We start from the raw sequence: 15,251 nt of genomic DNA on the forward strand, positions 1-15,251 counted from the left end.
CTACTTGGATTTTGTGATCTGTAGGTTGCTGGGATGGTGTTTTTTTCTGTTCCCTACCCTCCTTTTTAATGGTATTATATACATTATTTATTATGTAACAATAAAGTACTTTTTCATAAATTGGATGTTTATGAGCTTTAGTTCTTCTAGTTTTTTGCTAAAAATAGATATTGCTGCCACACACAATAGTCCTTAAGGCTGGGTTCAGACCTGAGCGTTTTACAGCGCGTTCCTACGCGCTGTAAAACACTCAACAGGCAAGAACCAATGTTTCCCTATGGGAAGGGTTCTCACCTGAGCGTTTTACAGCGCGTACGATCGCGCTGTAAAACGCCCGACGCCCCAAGAAGTACAGGAGCTTCTTTGGGGCGTCTTGTCGCGCGTTCCCGTACATAGACTTCAGCGGGAACGCGCGACAATGGGCGTTCGCTTGTTCCGGAGCCGCGTCTGTAAACGCGCATACAATCGCGCATACAGAGCGCTCCATCCCAAACGCTCAGGTCCGAACCCAGCCTAAAAGTACTTTTGGGTCTGTAAAGTTTTAGCAATTTAGCGCAGGTTGCGTTAAAAAAATATATATTGCTGCTGCCACACACAATAATAGTCCTTAAAGGGACTTTTGGGTCTCTGACAAGTTTTTCAACTGAAAAAAAGAAAATTTCACTCCCTACACTATCTTTCCCTTATTCAGCACAGCTCTCCCTGACTAACACTAAGCCGAACACGTGTCATCGGGTGCTATATAGCACCCGATGACGCGTTCCGGACAGCCAATCACTGTATTGCCAGTAACCAACATGGCTAAGGCATTACAGTGAAGGGCAGTACTTACCTGTATGTTTATTGGCTGCGTAGCAGCCAACAAACGTGCGGGGGCGAGATTCGAGCATGCTCGATCAACACTACCCATTACTTCTGCCCACTTGTTGATGCCACTATTCTGAATCAGTCACCTCCCTGATGCCACGCATTTGCTGCCTCTACTGCTATCTGCCCCTACTGTGATCTGCCACCATCTTGTGCTTTTACTGCCACTATTGTGACTCTTTATTCTGACGCCACTAGTGTCCCTGTTTAGCTGTGTTGACAATACCGTTTATTTTTCTGTTCTTCTGACTGATCAGAAGAACAGAAAAATAACAAAAAACGTGTCCTGTCATTTGAGCATTCTGAATTCTGAATCACATGGTCAGTATTTTGCATCAGAATTTGATCATGATTTGGAAGTCCAAAACACAGAAGACATGCAAATATATTTCCATCACATGTTGTTTCTGTTTTGGAACCACTCCTGTTTTTGCCTTACCAATACTGATCAAATACTGATGTAAAAAACTGACCAATTATTTTTTGCTTTACTGAAGGATGCAGTATTTTTTCTGTTTTGTTTTTTTGTTTAGCTAAGGGTTAGCTAGGAATGCTGGTGGCCTGTACGATGATGTGCATGGCCAAACATGTGACCTGGCCGTCATTTAGATGCACAGTAACTTTTTCGCTACCAGAAAGGACTAGCTATGCATGTTGTTGTACTGCACACCGGGATACATTATCCCTAAAGTTTAACTACAGGCCGGGGGAGACCTGATTTAACGTGCTTCATGACAAATGAATTCCAATCAAAGCAAATTTTAAAAAAAAGTTGCACAGTGACCAAATAGAATTTTTGAAAACTTTGCTTATCTCTGATGATCAGAAAGTCGTACATACTCAAAATGTTACCAATAAAAACTACAAATCGTCCCCCAAAAAAGCAATCCCTCATACAGCTCTGTAGATAGAAAATGTAAAAAAGCTATCGCTGTCAGAAAATGGCGAAGCAAAGAAAATTTTAATTTTTTCAAAGGATTTCATTTTTTTAAAGTAGTAAAACAAAATAAACATGATACAAATGTGTGTATCACCGCAATCGCACTGACCCATAGAATAAAGACATCATGTCATTTTTAGTGCACAGTGAACACCGTAATACCAAAACCAAAAAAAAACCTTGGAAGAATTATGTTTTCTTAAGTTTGACCCCAGAAATATTTTTTTCCCATTTTCCAAAAGAAAATACAGTAAAATAAATGGTGCCATTAAAAAATAAAACTTGTCCCACAAAAAAGAAGCCTTCATATACATAGCTATGTGAACGAAATGTTTAAAAAGTTATGTCTCTTGGAATGTGAGGAGAAAAAAAATCCATAATGTAAAAACAAAAATATCCCAGTCCATAAGGGGTTGAAAATAACAAGAAAAAACCTGTTGCAAATAAATCATGAAAATTCTTTATATTTGTGTTTATGTGATTATGATTTTCTATCTTTAGCTGTATAACAGTTTTCCATTACTGATGGACTGGCTACCTGGAGTTCACAGAACTATTTTTGGGAACATCAAGGAGTTTCAGAAATTTATAAGAGCGACCTTTACAAAACAGAAGACAGAACTGGATGTCAATGACCAGAGGAACCTTATTGATGCTTTCCTAGCCAAGCAACAAGAGGTATGTGAAAAATTAAAATTTGTTTCAGTGGTGTACATTACCCAGGATCCCACAATCCAGCTCATGGTCCTGGCTACAAATATTTGCTCCCTTGCGGCCAGTAGCAACAGAGATGGCTGTACATGAACATTACTTGAATGTAAGTGACAAATCTTAATGTCCATAAGTGCACAGACATCTGAAGTTGTCACCCAGGAGCCGCACCTTTTTCTCCTAAGCAAAGGGGGGAAGGTGAAATTATTCATTGGGACACTTACTGGTGAATGGAGGCTGTACAGAGGCACAAGGGTTTCTATCACATACCTTCCAACTATACTAACTCCACCCAGTGCTTCTCTCTTTGCTGAAATTGCTTGCAGAGTTTCCTTTGTAACAGGTGGGAAAGATTCCTTCTTATATCTAGCTACACTATGTCCACACTCTAGCAGCCAGGTACTGGATATAATAACTTCTTACTTGTAGTTAGCAATCCGCAGGGTGATCTCCCTAACGACAGGAAAAATCCTCTGCTTCATTATTTGTACATGACCAGCGTATTGTCGGGTCGTTCCCCTCCCGATCTCCCCATTCCCAACCCAATAAAGACACAACTCCGCAAGTGGATTTTATTGGCCACAGCAGAACACGGGGGGGGGGGGGGGGGGTGACTTGGAGCTCAAAAAATCGGAAAGGTAATGATTGTGTAATATGCGAATTTTGGGAATTTGAATTTTCGGATTCAAATTTTTTTATTGCGAATTTTTCAATTTACAACTATTAGACAAAGAAGATTATAGCACTATATTAGCTAAATTGCTCTATATTAGATTTTTTTCGAATATTCTCTATATTGCTATAACTTAGTTTTTTCGAATATTCGTAATATTCTAAAACAAGAATATTTAGCAATATAGCGAATATTCAAAAAAACCAAATATAGAGCAAAATTCGCAAACACTATGTCACCACCAGACATCTGAGAAGCTCTGGCAGACGTCCTTCAGAACCTCCTCCTTGAGGTTCCTTTTGTTTTGCTTTCATTTTCTCATCTCGTTAGCCTCTCTCAGCTGTCATGTAGTTGCACTGATTGCATCCCTTTAAATCCCTTCCCATACTGCATCACTTTGCGGTTTATACAACTTCCTGGAGTATATGCATGCTGGATGCTACTACTGAGTCTTCTACAGATAAGTTTTGTTTATTCATTTGTATTTTCCTGTTTTCTGGATCCCAGGAGACCCTGACTCCCTCCGTATCAAGTGTAGGGAGCCGGTGGTCGTGTCCCCTCACTATTATAGGGTGTTCAGGGGTTATTCAGTCGAGGTACGAGGATATGTGATCTTCTACCATTGAGAATTTTGCATAGGCTGAGCAGTTTAGGGAGAGAGCCAGGTCTGTTGCAGGGCTATCCCTTTGGTTCCTTAGTTTTGGATCCAGTCAGCCGGATCTTCCTTTTGTGTCTTCTAGTTTGCTGTACACCTTCCGTGACATTATAAACCGCCAAAACCGTCTTAAGCATGAATCCGGTTTCAACCTTGATTGACCGCATGCAGGGTCTTTCACTGGAGGTAGAAGATCTCCGGAAAACTGTCTCTCAGTTTGAGGTGACCGTTTCTGCTTGCGTTCATGGAGTTTGTTCTGAGCCTAAGATCTCGCTTCCGGATACGTTCTCCGGGGGTAGTGAGAATTTTGTTCGTTTTAGAGAGGCTTGCAAACTCCATTTTTCTTACTTCCTCATTCCTCTGGTGATGAGCGGAGGGTGGGGATCATCATCTCGCTGCTCAGGGATAACGCTCAGTCTTGGGCTTTTTCGCTGCCGGTGGGGGCACGGCCCCTACGTTCAGTGGATGAACTTTTTTTAGCCCTGGGTCAGATATATGATGATCCGGATGGTATTGCTCTGGCTGAGTCTAGACTATGTCTTTTATGCCAGGGTAAACAATCTGCAGAGATATACTGCTCCGAATTTGGGAGATGGGCAGCTGATACTGGTTGGGAAGATGCTGCACTCCGAAGTAAATTTTGCCATGGTCTTTCAGAGGGATTGAAAGATGCATTTGCCTTTCATGAGAGACCTACCTCCTTGGACTCTGCCATGTCTCGGGCCGTTCGTATTGACAGGCGTCTTAGAGAGAGAGGAGAGATCACTCCTTCTTGTCATACTCAGTCCAAGGACAGTGCGGCGGTCTCATTCAGTGCACAGGGGTCTCAGTCGCTCTCAATCCCTTCTGAGCAGGAGCCCATGCAGCTGGGTTTGCTTGCCTCTGACAATAGAGGATTCAGCTCTCATGGGAAGGTTTGTTTCTGTTGTGGAGGTATAAATCATTTGGCAAATGTTTGTCCCTCTAGGAGATTCAGGCAGTTTTTTGAGAGTAATAAAGAAACAAAAAGAAAAAAAATCCTCTAAAAACATTCCATCTGTTACTATTGGCAAGGTTGATGCGGAAATTGAAGGTTTTCCGTTTGCTTGTATTTCCCGTTTTGTCCTACCTGCCAGGGTGGCGCTAGAGAGCAAGAATATTTTTTGTGAGATTTTTGTAGATAGTGGAGCAGCTGTCAATATTATTGATAATCAATTTGCTATAACTCATGGTTTCCAGGTATGCACTTTGGGAAAGGATATACCTGTTTTTGCTATTGATTCCAATCCACTTTCTCAGAAATCGTTAAAGGGCATAGTTCACAATATCCGTTTGATTGTGGGTGATACTCATGTTGAGGATGTGTCATGTTTCGTCCTAAACGGGTTGCCTACTCCTCTAGTGTTGGAGCTACCCTGGCTCACTAAACATAACCCCACCATTGATTGGCAAGCGAGGCAAATAAATGGTTGGAGTGACTTTTGCAGAGAGAATTGCCTCACGACATCTGTTTCAGAGGTTTCTACTAAGACTGTACCATCTTTCCTCTCTGAATTTTCGGATGTGTTTTCTGAGAGTGGTGTTCAGGAATTGCCCCCTCACAGGGAGTACGATTGCCCTATTAATCTCACCCCAGGCGCCAAGCTGCCTAAATCTCGTTTATACAATCTTTCCCAACCTGAAAGGGTCGCTATGCGTGCTTATATCTCTGAGAGTCTGAGAAAGGGACACATACGACCCTCGAAGTCACCTGTTGCCGCTGGTTTTTTCTTTGTTAAGAAAAAAGATGGTTCTTTAAGACCATGTCTGGATTTCAGGGAGCTGAACAGTATCACAATTCGTGACCCTTATCCGCTTCCTCTGATCGCGGACCTGTTTAACCAGATTGTGGGGGCTAAAGTTTTTTCCAAATTGGATCTAAGAGGGGCATACAACCTGGTCAGGGTCAGAGAAGGAGACGAATGGAAGACGGCCTTCAATACCCCTGAAGGCCATTTTGAGAATTTGGTTATGCCTTTTGGTTTGATGAATGCTCCAGCCGTCTTTCAGCATTTTGTGAACAGCATTTTTTATCATTTAATGGGGAAATTTGTATTAGTGTATCTGGATGACATTTTGATTTTTTCTCCTGATTTCAAAACTCATAAGGAACATTTACGTCAGGTCTTGCTCATCCTGCGGGAGAATAAATTGTACGCTAAACTGGAAAAATGTGTGTTTGCGGTTCCAGAAATTCAATTTCTGGGGTTTCTTCTCTCCGCTTCTGGTTTTCGCATGGACCCCGAGAAGGTCCGCGCTGTGCTTGAGTGGGAGCTTCCTGAGAATCAGAAGGCGCTGATGCGTTTTCTGGGTTTTGCCAATTATTACAGGAAGTTTATTTTGAATTATTCCTCTGTTGTTAAACCACTCACTGATATGACTAGAAAGGGGGTAGATTTTTCCTCCTGGTCGGTAGAGGCGCGTAAGGCCTTTTCTAATATCAAGGAGATTTTTGCTTCCGCTCCCATCTTGGTACAACCTGATGTCTCTCTGCCCTTCATAGTTGAGGTTGATGGTTCTGAGGTGGGTGTGGGTGCGGTCTTGTCTCAGGGTCCCTCTCCTGCCAAATGGCGACCGTGTGCCTTTTTCTCGAAGAAACTCTCCTCCGCAGAGAGAAATTACGATGTGGGAGATAGGGAGTTGTTGGCCATCAAGTTAGCTTTTGAGGAATGGCGCCATTGGCTAGAGGGTGCCAGACACCCTATTACCGTGTTTACTGACCATAAGAATCTGGCCTACTTGGAGTCAGCCAAGCGTCTGAACCCGAGACAGGCCAGATGGTCTTTGTTCTTTTCAAGGTTTAATTTTGTTGTCACCTTCCACCCTGGGGTTAAGAATGTGAAGGCGGATGCCCTGTCACGTTGTTTTCCGGGAGGTGGGAATTTTGAAGACCCGGGTCCCATTTTGGCTGAAGGTGTGGTGGTCTCTGCTCTTTATCCTGAATTGGAGGCAGAGGTTCAGGTAGCCCAGTCAGAGGCTCCTGATCTTTGTCCTCCTGGGAGGTTGTTTGTGCCTCTCGCTTTAAGACACAAGATTTTTAAGGAGCACCACGATACTGTCCTTGCTGGGCACCCGGGGGCAAGAGCCACAGTGGATCTCATCGCTCGGAGATTCTGGTGGCCGGCGCTTCGTAAGTCGGTTGAGGGTTTTGTGGCAGCCTGCGAGACCTGCGCTCGTGCCAAAGTCCCTCATTCACGGCCATCAGGTCCTCTCCTTCTATTACCCATTCCTTCCCGTCCTTGGACACATCTGTCCATGGACTTTATTACGGACCTGCCTCGTTCCTCGGGGAAGACTGTGATTCTGGTGGTGGTGGACCGTTTTAGCAAAATGGTGCATTTCATTCCTTTTCCTGGCTTGCCCAATGCTAAGACGCTGGCGCAGGCATTTATTGATCACATTGTCAAATTGCATGGCATTCCTTCAGACATTGTCTCTGATAGGGGCACACAGTTTGTTTCCAGATTCTGGAAGGCTTTCTGTTCTCGCTTGGGGGTTCGGTTGTCATTCTCTTCTGCTTTCCACCCGCAGCCGAATGGTCAGACAGAGCGCGTCAATCAGAATCTGGAGACATATCTGCGCTGTTTTGTGGCGGAGAATCAGGAGGATTGGTGTTCTTTTTTGTCCCTTGCTGAGTTTGCTTTAAATAACCGTCCGCAGGAGTCCTCTGATAAGTCACCATTTTTTGGTGCATATGGATTTCATCCGCAGTTTGGGACATTCTCTGGAGAGGGGGTCTTCTGGTTTACCTGATGAGGACAGATTCTCCTCATCTTTGTCATCGATTTAGCATAAGATTCAGGATAATCTAAAGAGCATGAGTGAGAGATATAAGCGTGTGGCGGATAAGAGACGTGTGCCTGGTCCGGACCTGAATGTTGTTGATCTGGTATGGTTGTCCACTAAGAATATCAAATTGAAGGTTCCCTCCTGGAAGTTGGGTCCTAAGTTTATTGGGCCTTACAAAATCTTGTCCGTCATCAATCCTGTTGCCTACCGTCTTGATCTTCCTCAGACTTGGAAGATCCATAATGTTTTTCATAAGTCTTTATTAAAACCTTATGTCCAACCCATTGTACTCTCGTCTTTGCCTCCTCCTCCGATTATGGTTGATGGTAATCTTGAATTTCAGGTCTCTAGAATTGTGGATTCTTATGTTGTCTGCGGTTCTCTCCAGTACCTCGTTCATTGAGAGGGTTATGGTCCTGAGGAGAGGATGTGGGTCCCAGTGACGGACATTAAGGCCACTCGTCTCATCAGGGCTTTCCATAGGTCCCATCCTGAGAAGGTGGGCTCTGAGTGTCCGGAGTCCACTCGTAGAAGGAGGGGTACTGTCACCACCAGACATCTGAGAAGCTCTGACAGACGTCCTTCAGAACCTCCTCCTTGAGGTTCGTTTTGTTTTGCTTTCATTTTCTCATCTTGTTAGCCTCTCAGTGTCACAGTCATTACCGCTGGCTGTGACCTTCTGTCTATGCTCTCGCTGCAGCTCCGTTCCTCTGTATTATTTGTGGTTCTGTATGGCTTAACTCCCCTGTATTCCTATTAGGAGTTAATCCTCTGTCTGCTCCATGGGTGTGGTCTCTCTGCTGCACCCATGGAACCTGTATATAAGCCTGAGGTTTACTCAGTTCTGTGTCAGCTCTCCTGGTGTGTGTTGTCTTGTCCTGCTCCTGGTTTGTACTTTCTCTCCCATGCTGCTGACCCATGGGATCCGTGTCTGTCTGTGCTCTGTGGGTTTCCCTACTTGTTCATTTGCGTCCTCTTTCCCGTCCATTTTCATGTCTTCCTTCCTGTCTTTCTGTTATCTGTTCTGTCAGTTATGTTTTAGTTACTTTGTGTTTATTCTGATGTCTGTGTTCAGCAAGCCTTTGCAGCAGAGTGGCATGACAAGGCCATGCAGTTTACTACTGGTGGAGCAAGTCCTTCTCTGCTTATTGCCACTCCTGCTCCCTTGCGTGAACTCCTGCTTGTATCATTAATTGCTCTGTTTTGTATTTGCCTGTATGTTATGTATGCCTATGTGCCGTCGGTACCTTCTGGTACCTGTTGTCCATTCGTCCCTGCTGTCACTGTCTAGTTCACGCTCCAGAGTGGACCCTGGCAACTTCCTGCGTCAAAGTCTAACCCTCACCATCTAGGGCTCTAGTGAATACCAGGAGTTGCTTAGTCACACCCCTCTGGAGTATTACTAGACAGTGGCGCAGTGGGGGTTTTCTCCCACTGTGCTGACGGTACATAGCTCTCATGTTTTCTCTGTGCTGCCTTTCATGTTTTTGTTTGTGCAATAAACTCTTATGTGTCTGTACCTGATTTCCGTTTATTGCTTGACGACGCGGTGGTCTCTCCTGGGACCTCCAACTCGTGACAGAATTGAACTTTCACTGAGTTTTTTTTGTTCTGTTTTCTGCTTATCTGTGGTGTGTGTGCATTCTGTATTTCTCTCTTTATGCTACCTGTAGGTATCGGATTTGGTTGCCTTGGTGTACTGGCTGCGGTGTTCTCCGTGTATGCTGGTTGCCAGGGGTGACGTCCGGCTTAACCTTTTGAGCTTGCAGTTCTGCCTACGGCCGTGTTTTCCTTTATCGGCGCAGGTATCTGCTTCTGGTCCTGGCCTCCGGAAGGGGGTGTCAGCATGTCTGACCAATCAGTTCTTGGCAGACATGCCATTCTCCGGAGGGAGAGTGGAGGGGGAGGTGTTAGCACACTGCAGTTCACCATGACTTTTGTGGCCGTGTAGGCTGGCTGCATTCCTCTTGGCGTACTGGCTGCGTTTACCGTGTAGGCTGGTTGCTAGGGGCTGCGTGCTGGCTGCGGTCGTCTTATGTGTTCTGCTTGTGTACCTCTGTACCCCTTTGATTCCGATTGTCTTTGTATTCCAGTCTGGTTCCCGTTCCTGGTCCCACGCCTCCGGAAGGGGGTGTCAGCATGTCTGACCAATTAGTTCTTGGCAGACATGCCATTCTCCGGAGGGAGAGTGGAGGGGGAGGTGTTAGCACATTGCAGTTCACCATGACTTTTGTGGCCGTGTAGGCTGGCTGCATTCCTCTTGGCATACTGGCTGCGTTTACCGTGTAGGCTAGTTGCTAGGGGCTGCATGCTGGCTGCGGTCGTCTTATGTGTTCTGCTTGTGTACCTCTGTACCCCTTTGATTCTGATTTTCCATTTCCTGTCTGGTTCCTGTTCCTGGTCCCAATCCTCCGGTAGGGCGTGTCAGCATGTCTGACCAATCAGTTCTTGGCAGACATGCCATTCTCCGGAGGGAGAGTGGAGGGGGAGGTGTTAGCACACTGCAGTTCACCATGACTTTTGTGGCCGTGTAGGCTGGCTGCATTCCTCTTGGCGTACTGGCTGCGTTTACCGTGTAGGCTGGTTGCTAGGGGCTGCGTGCTGGCTGCGGTTGTCTTATCTGTTCTGCTGGTGTACCTCAGTACCCCTTTGATTCAGATTTTCTTTGTATTCCTGTCTGGTTCCTGGTCCTGGTCCCAATCCTTCGGAAGGGGGTGTCTGCATGTCTGGCCAATTAGTTCTTGGCAGATATGTCATTCTCCAGAGGGAGAGTGGAGGGGGAGGTAACTTCTTGGTGCGGTTCACTTGACGTGTATGCCGTGTTGGCTGGCTATCTTCCCCTGGCGTACTGGCTGCGGACCCTCCGTGTAGGCTGGTTTTCAGGGGTTGGGCTGGTTGCGGTCGTTGTATGTGTTCCTGCCCTTGTACCTCGTCACCCCTTTGATTTCTGTCCCCTTGCCTGGTTCTGTTTGGTTTGTTGCCCCCACTTCTTCTTCCCCTTTCTGTTTGGGAGGAGAGGGGGGGGGGCTTTGAGGGGTGGGAGTGTCACAGTCATTACCGCTGGCTGTGACCTTCTGTCTATGCTCTCGCTGCAGCTCCGTTCCTCTGTATTATTTGTGGTTCTGTATGGGTTAACTCCCCTGTATTCCTATTAGGAGTTAATCCTCTGTCTGCTCCATGGGTGTGGTCTCTCTGCTGCACCCATGGAACCTGTATATAAGCCTGAGGTTTCCTCAGTTCTGTGTCAGCTCTCCTGGTGTGTGTTGTCTTGTCCTGCTCCTGGTTTGTACTTTCTCTCCCATGCTGCTGACCCATGGGATCCGTGTCTGTCTGTGCTCTGTGGGTTTCCCTACTTGTTCATTTGCGTCCTCTTTCCCGTCCATTTTCATGTCTTCCTTCCTGTCTTTCTGTTATCTGTTCTGTCAGTTATGTTTTAGTTACTTTGTGTTTATTCTGATGTCTGTGTTCAGCAAGCCTTTGCAGCAGAGTGGCATGACAAGGCCATGCAGTTTACTACTGGTGGAGCAAGTCCTTCTCTGCTTATTACCACTCCTGCTCCCTTGCGTGAACTCCTGCTTGTATCATTAGTTGCTCTGTTTTGTATTTGCCTGTATGTTATGTATGCCTATGTGCCGTCGGTACCTTCTGGTACCTGTTGTCCATTCGTCCCTGCTGTCACTGTCTAGTTCACGCTCCAGAGTGGACCCTGGCAACTTCCTGCGTCAAAGTCTAACCCTCACCATCTAGGGCTCTAGTGAATACCAGGAGTTGCTTAGTCACACCCCTCTGGAGTATTACTAGACAGTGGCGCAGTGGGGGTTTTCTCCCACTGTGCTGACAGTACATAGAGCTCATGTTTTCTCTGTGCTGCCTTTCATGTTTTTGTTTGTGCAATAAACTCTTATGTGTCTGTACCTGATTTCCGTTTATTGCTTGACGACGCGGTGGTCTCTCCTGGGACCTCCAACTTGTGACACTCAGCTGTCATGTAGTTGCACTGATTGCATCCCTTTAAATCCCTTCCCATACTGCATCACTTTGCGGTTTATACAACTTCCTGGAGTATATGCATGCTGGATGCTACTACTGAGTCTTCTACAGATAAGTTTTGTTTATTCATTTGTATTTTCCTGTTTTCTGGATCCCAGGAGACCCTGACTCCCTCCATATCAAGTGTAGGGAGCCGGTGGTCGTGTCCCCTCACTATTATAGGGTGTTCAGGGGTTATTCAGTCGAGGTACGAGGATATGCGATCTTCTACCATTGAGAATTTTGCATAGGCTGAGCAGTTTAGGGAGAGAGCCAGGTCTGTTGCAGGGCTATCCCTTTGGTTCCTTAGTTTTGGATCCAGTCAGCCGGATCTTCCTTTTGAGTCTTCTAGTTTGCTGTACACCTTCCGTGACACACTACTACTCCTAAAGTCAAGTATATTGCAGCCTTCTTATTGGCCCACAAGCTAGAAGCAGTGAGGGATCATGTGTACTGATAAAAAAAATATAAAAAAAATCAAAAAAAAAAAAGTGAATATTCAAAATTACTAATATATATAACTATATTCGAAATATTCGCGAATTTTCGAAGTACCTATATTCGCAATAAAAATTCGAAATTTGAATATTCGTGATCAACACTAGCAGTAAATTAAATTTAATATAATTTGTGAGCTCTCTAAAGGGGCGCACTCCCAAATCATTTCCCCTAACATGTAACACCAATACCCCCGAAACTTATCTAACCTGGCAAACTTATGGAACTCCGGAAGAACCCGACTCCACAATATTCCTCTCCTCCCCAACCAACGAATCACCGCCACCTCTCTTGGAAAACCCAGCTGTCTTCCGTCTGGCCTAACCGCTGCACGCAACGCTCCCCAGAACATGTAAGAGTGCCCCATGATCCACACCAGGCTCACCGAACCACCTGCAAGGAACAAAATACAACATATCAACTAAAAAATTAAAAACACATCCCATCCCCACACTAAGACCATTACACCATTTATAACAACGCAGGCCTAACATAAGACCGAAACCATATAGACTCCGAATGACCAAACAATAAGGGCTCCCTATCCAAACGTTTTAAGCAAGCTCCCAGAACCGCAATAAACTGGAAACGAGAAAGAAACGACCCATCCTCATGAACCAACAACGGCCATTCGACCCCAACCTCTCGCCCCCAAAACTCCCTAAGACACTGAACAGGGCATGCGACCGATCCCACCACCTGATATAAGACAACCCAGCATCCACGACCCAACTGATCCGTTTTCGACCTCCTAATACAAAATTCCACCCTATCATGAAATAAATCCACATCCTCTCTCTGAAGCCCCCCCCCCCGCTTGGCTCTTACTCGGACTATCTAATTTCCCAATGTGCAAAGCCTGAAAAAAAGAAAAAGAAAAAGCCAACTTAAACAACCTAACTTCATCAACTGACACACAAACCTGCCCCAACTGCTCCATAATTTCTACCAACAACATGAAGGAAATAAGTCTACGCTGATCCACCCCCGGCGACCGCCTCCTCCAACCCTTGAGTGCCTGCAACACCCAAAATGATTTTGTCACATCCGGTGTAGCCCGACACTTACAACCAAAAGTCACCCCCGTCATAAACTTACTCATTCTGGACACCGACCATCCCTCCTTTGTGCAATGCCCCACAAACAGCAACAACAACACATCATCCTCTAACCCACAACCCTGAAAACGCTGCCTCCATACCTCCCATAACCCCAATGCCCAGGTCCCTGCCGAAAAGGATCCACTCACCAACTCTCCAACCGACCCAATGGCAGATTCCACAGCTCCTGGGGAAAGCTCGCTCCCTGCTCGTCTGCTTCCGGTGCCAGTGCTCGAAACCGATCCTACTGGAAACGAGACAAAGCATCCGCAATTGAGTTACTCACCCCGATCGCATGGGTCGCTACTATCCAAACATTCAACGATAAACAACCCAAAACCAGATGCTGAAGCAAGCACACAACCGGCGGACACAAAGCCGAAAGGCAATTAATAGCTTCCACCACTCCCAAGTTGTCACAATGGAATCGTCCCTTCCTGTTTCGGAAAAAATTCCCCCAAATGAACACCGCCACCACAATGGGAAAGAGCTCCAGCAACACCAAATTCTTCACCCAGCCTTCCTCCTGCCAATTCGTCGGCCACTCCCCATTGGTGCAATGAACTTGTAAATAAGCCCCAACACCATACCCACCCGCCGCATCAGTAAACAAGTCTAGATCTGCCGCCAACACCCCATCCACCATCTATAAAGACCGACCATTATACCTTTCTTAAAAGGATGCCCACACCCTCAAATCATCCTGCAATTCTCGATTAAGCCACACAAAATGATGAGGGGCCTAAACACCTGCTGTCGCCCGGGCTAACTTCCTACAAAAAATCCACCCCATGGGCATAATACAGCACGCAAAATTCAGCTTACCCAATAAAGACTGCAACTCACGAAGCCGCATTTTTCGTCGCCCACACGCAGCCGACACCTCACGCCGTAGATCACCAACTTTTTCTTCAGGTAACCTGAATTCCATAGCAACAGTATCTATGACAATACCCAAAAAAGCTCAACACCGATGTAGGGCCTTGCGTTTTTTCAGACTTCAAGGGAACCCCAAAAAGTTGCGCTACGGCTTCAAAAGAATGCAAAATCACAGAGCATCCATTCGAACTTGTAGGCCCAAGGAACAAAAAATCATCCAAATAGTGGATAATCAAACCCAACCCGACCACTCTCGCACCACCCCCTCCAAAAATGTACTGAATGCCGCAAACTAAGTGCACGAAACCGAACAACCCATGGGCAAACACTGATCAAAAAAAAAAAACCTTCCCAAAAACAACCCAACAAGTTCTGACAATCCAGATGTACTGGCAAAAGACGAAAAGCCGCCTCAATATCCACCTTAGCCAACAATGCTCCCTGCCCATAAGTCCGAACCCAACGAACCGCCTCATCGAACGATGTATACTCCACCGAACACAACTCTGGCGCAATCCCATGATTAACCGAACCTTTTGGAAATAAAAAGTGATGGATAAGGCGAAATTTATTAGGTTCCCTCTTCGGCATGACCCCCAACGGTGACACCCGCTGATCCTGCATCGGCAAGTTCCAAAAGGGGCCTGCCATGTGACCTAACTCCACTTCTTTCTGCAATTTTTCAGTAACCAACTCTGGAAGCTCCATTGCTGACCTCAAATTCTTCATCCCTTGCCAAAACTCACCTTCAACAAACGGGATCCGAAAACTCTCCCTAAAACCTATCAACAAAAAATCTGCCGCCTCCGCATTAGGGGACGTCGTGCTTAAATTTGCACTTGTCCCCATGCTTTACACAGCATATAAGGGTGATGTCACAGCACAACGGGAATCTAACAGGGGAAGAGGTGAAAGTAATCCTTCTCCCATGACCACGCCGGCAAGGACAGGACGCTTTACAGACGTGATGTTGATGGAGGACATGCAGAGCTTTTTCAGTCCTACGCATCGCCACAGCCCTTCGGGGTCCACCCTCAGAGAACGACTCGACCGACAGGTAGCAGACTACCTCGCCTTAACTGCAGATATCGA

General features: G+C 45.9%; 1 protein-coding gene across 1 annotated transcript in view; it reads left to right on the plus strand.

The window, feature by feature from the left end:
* The window catches only part of LOC120997240 (cytochrome P450 2C14-like), a 183,763-nt gene that overhangs the window by 89,819 nt on the left and 78,693 nt on the right, over positions 1-15,251 (plus strand). Inside the window, exon 6 of the mRNA XM_040427244.1 lies at positions 2,309-2,485. Coding sequence (XP_040283178.1) covers positions 2,309-2,485 — 177 coding nt within the window. The remainder of the gene's footprint in view (positions 1-2,308; positions 2,486-15,251) is intronic.

The sequence above is a fragment of the Bufo bufo genome, chromosome 4 (genome assembly GCF_905171765.1).
Source record: "Bufo bufo chromosome 4, aBufBuf1.1, whole genome shotgun sequence".
Taxonomy (NCBI): domain Eukaryota; kingdom Metazoa; phylum Chordata; class Amphibia; order Anura; family Bufonidae; genus Bufo; species Bufo bufo.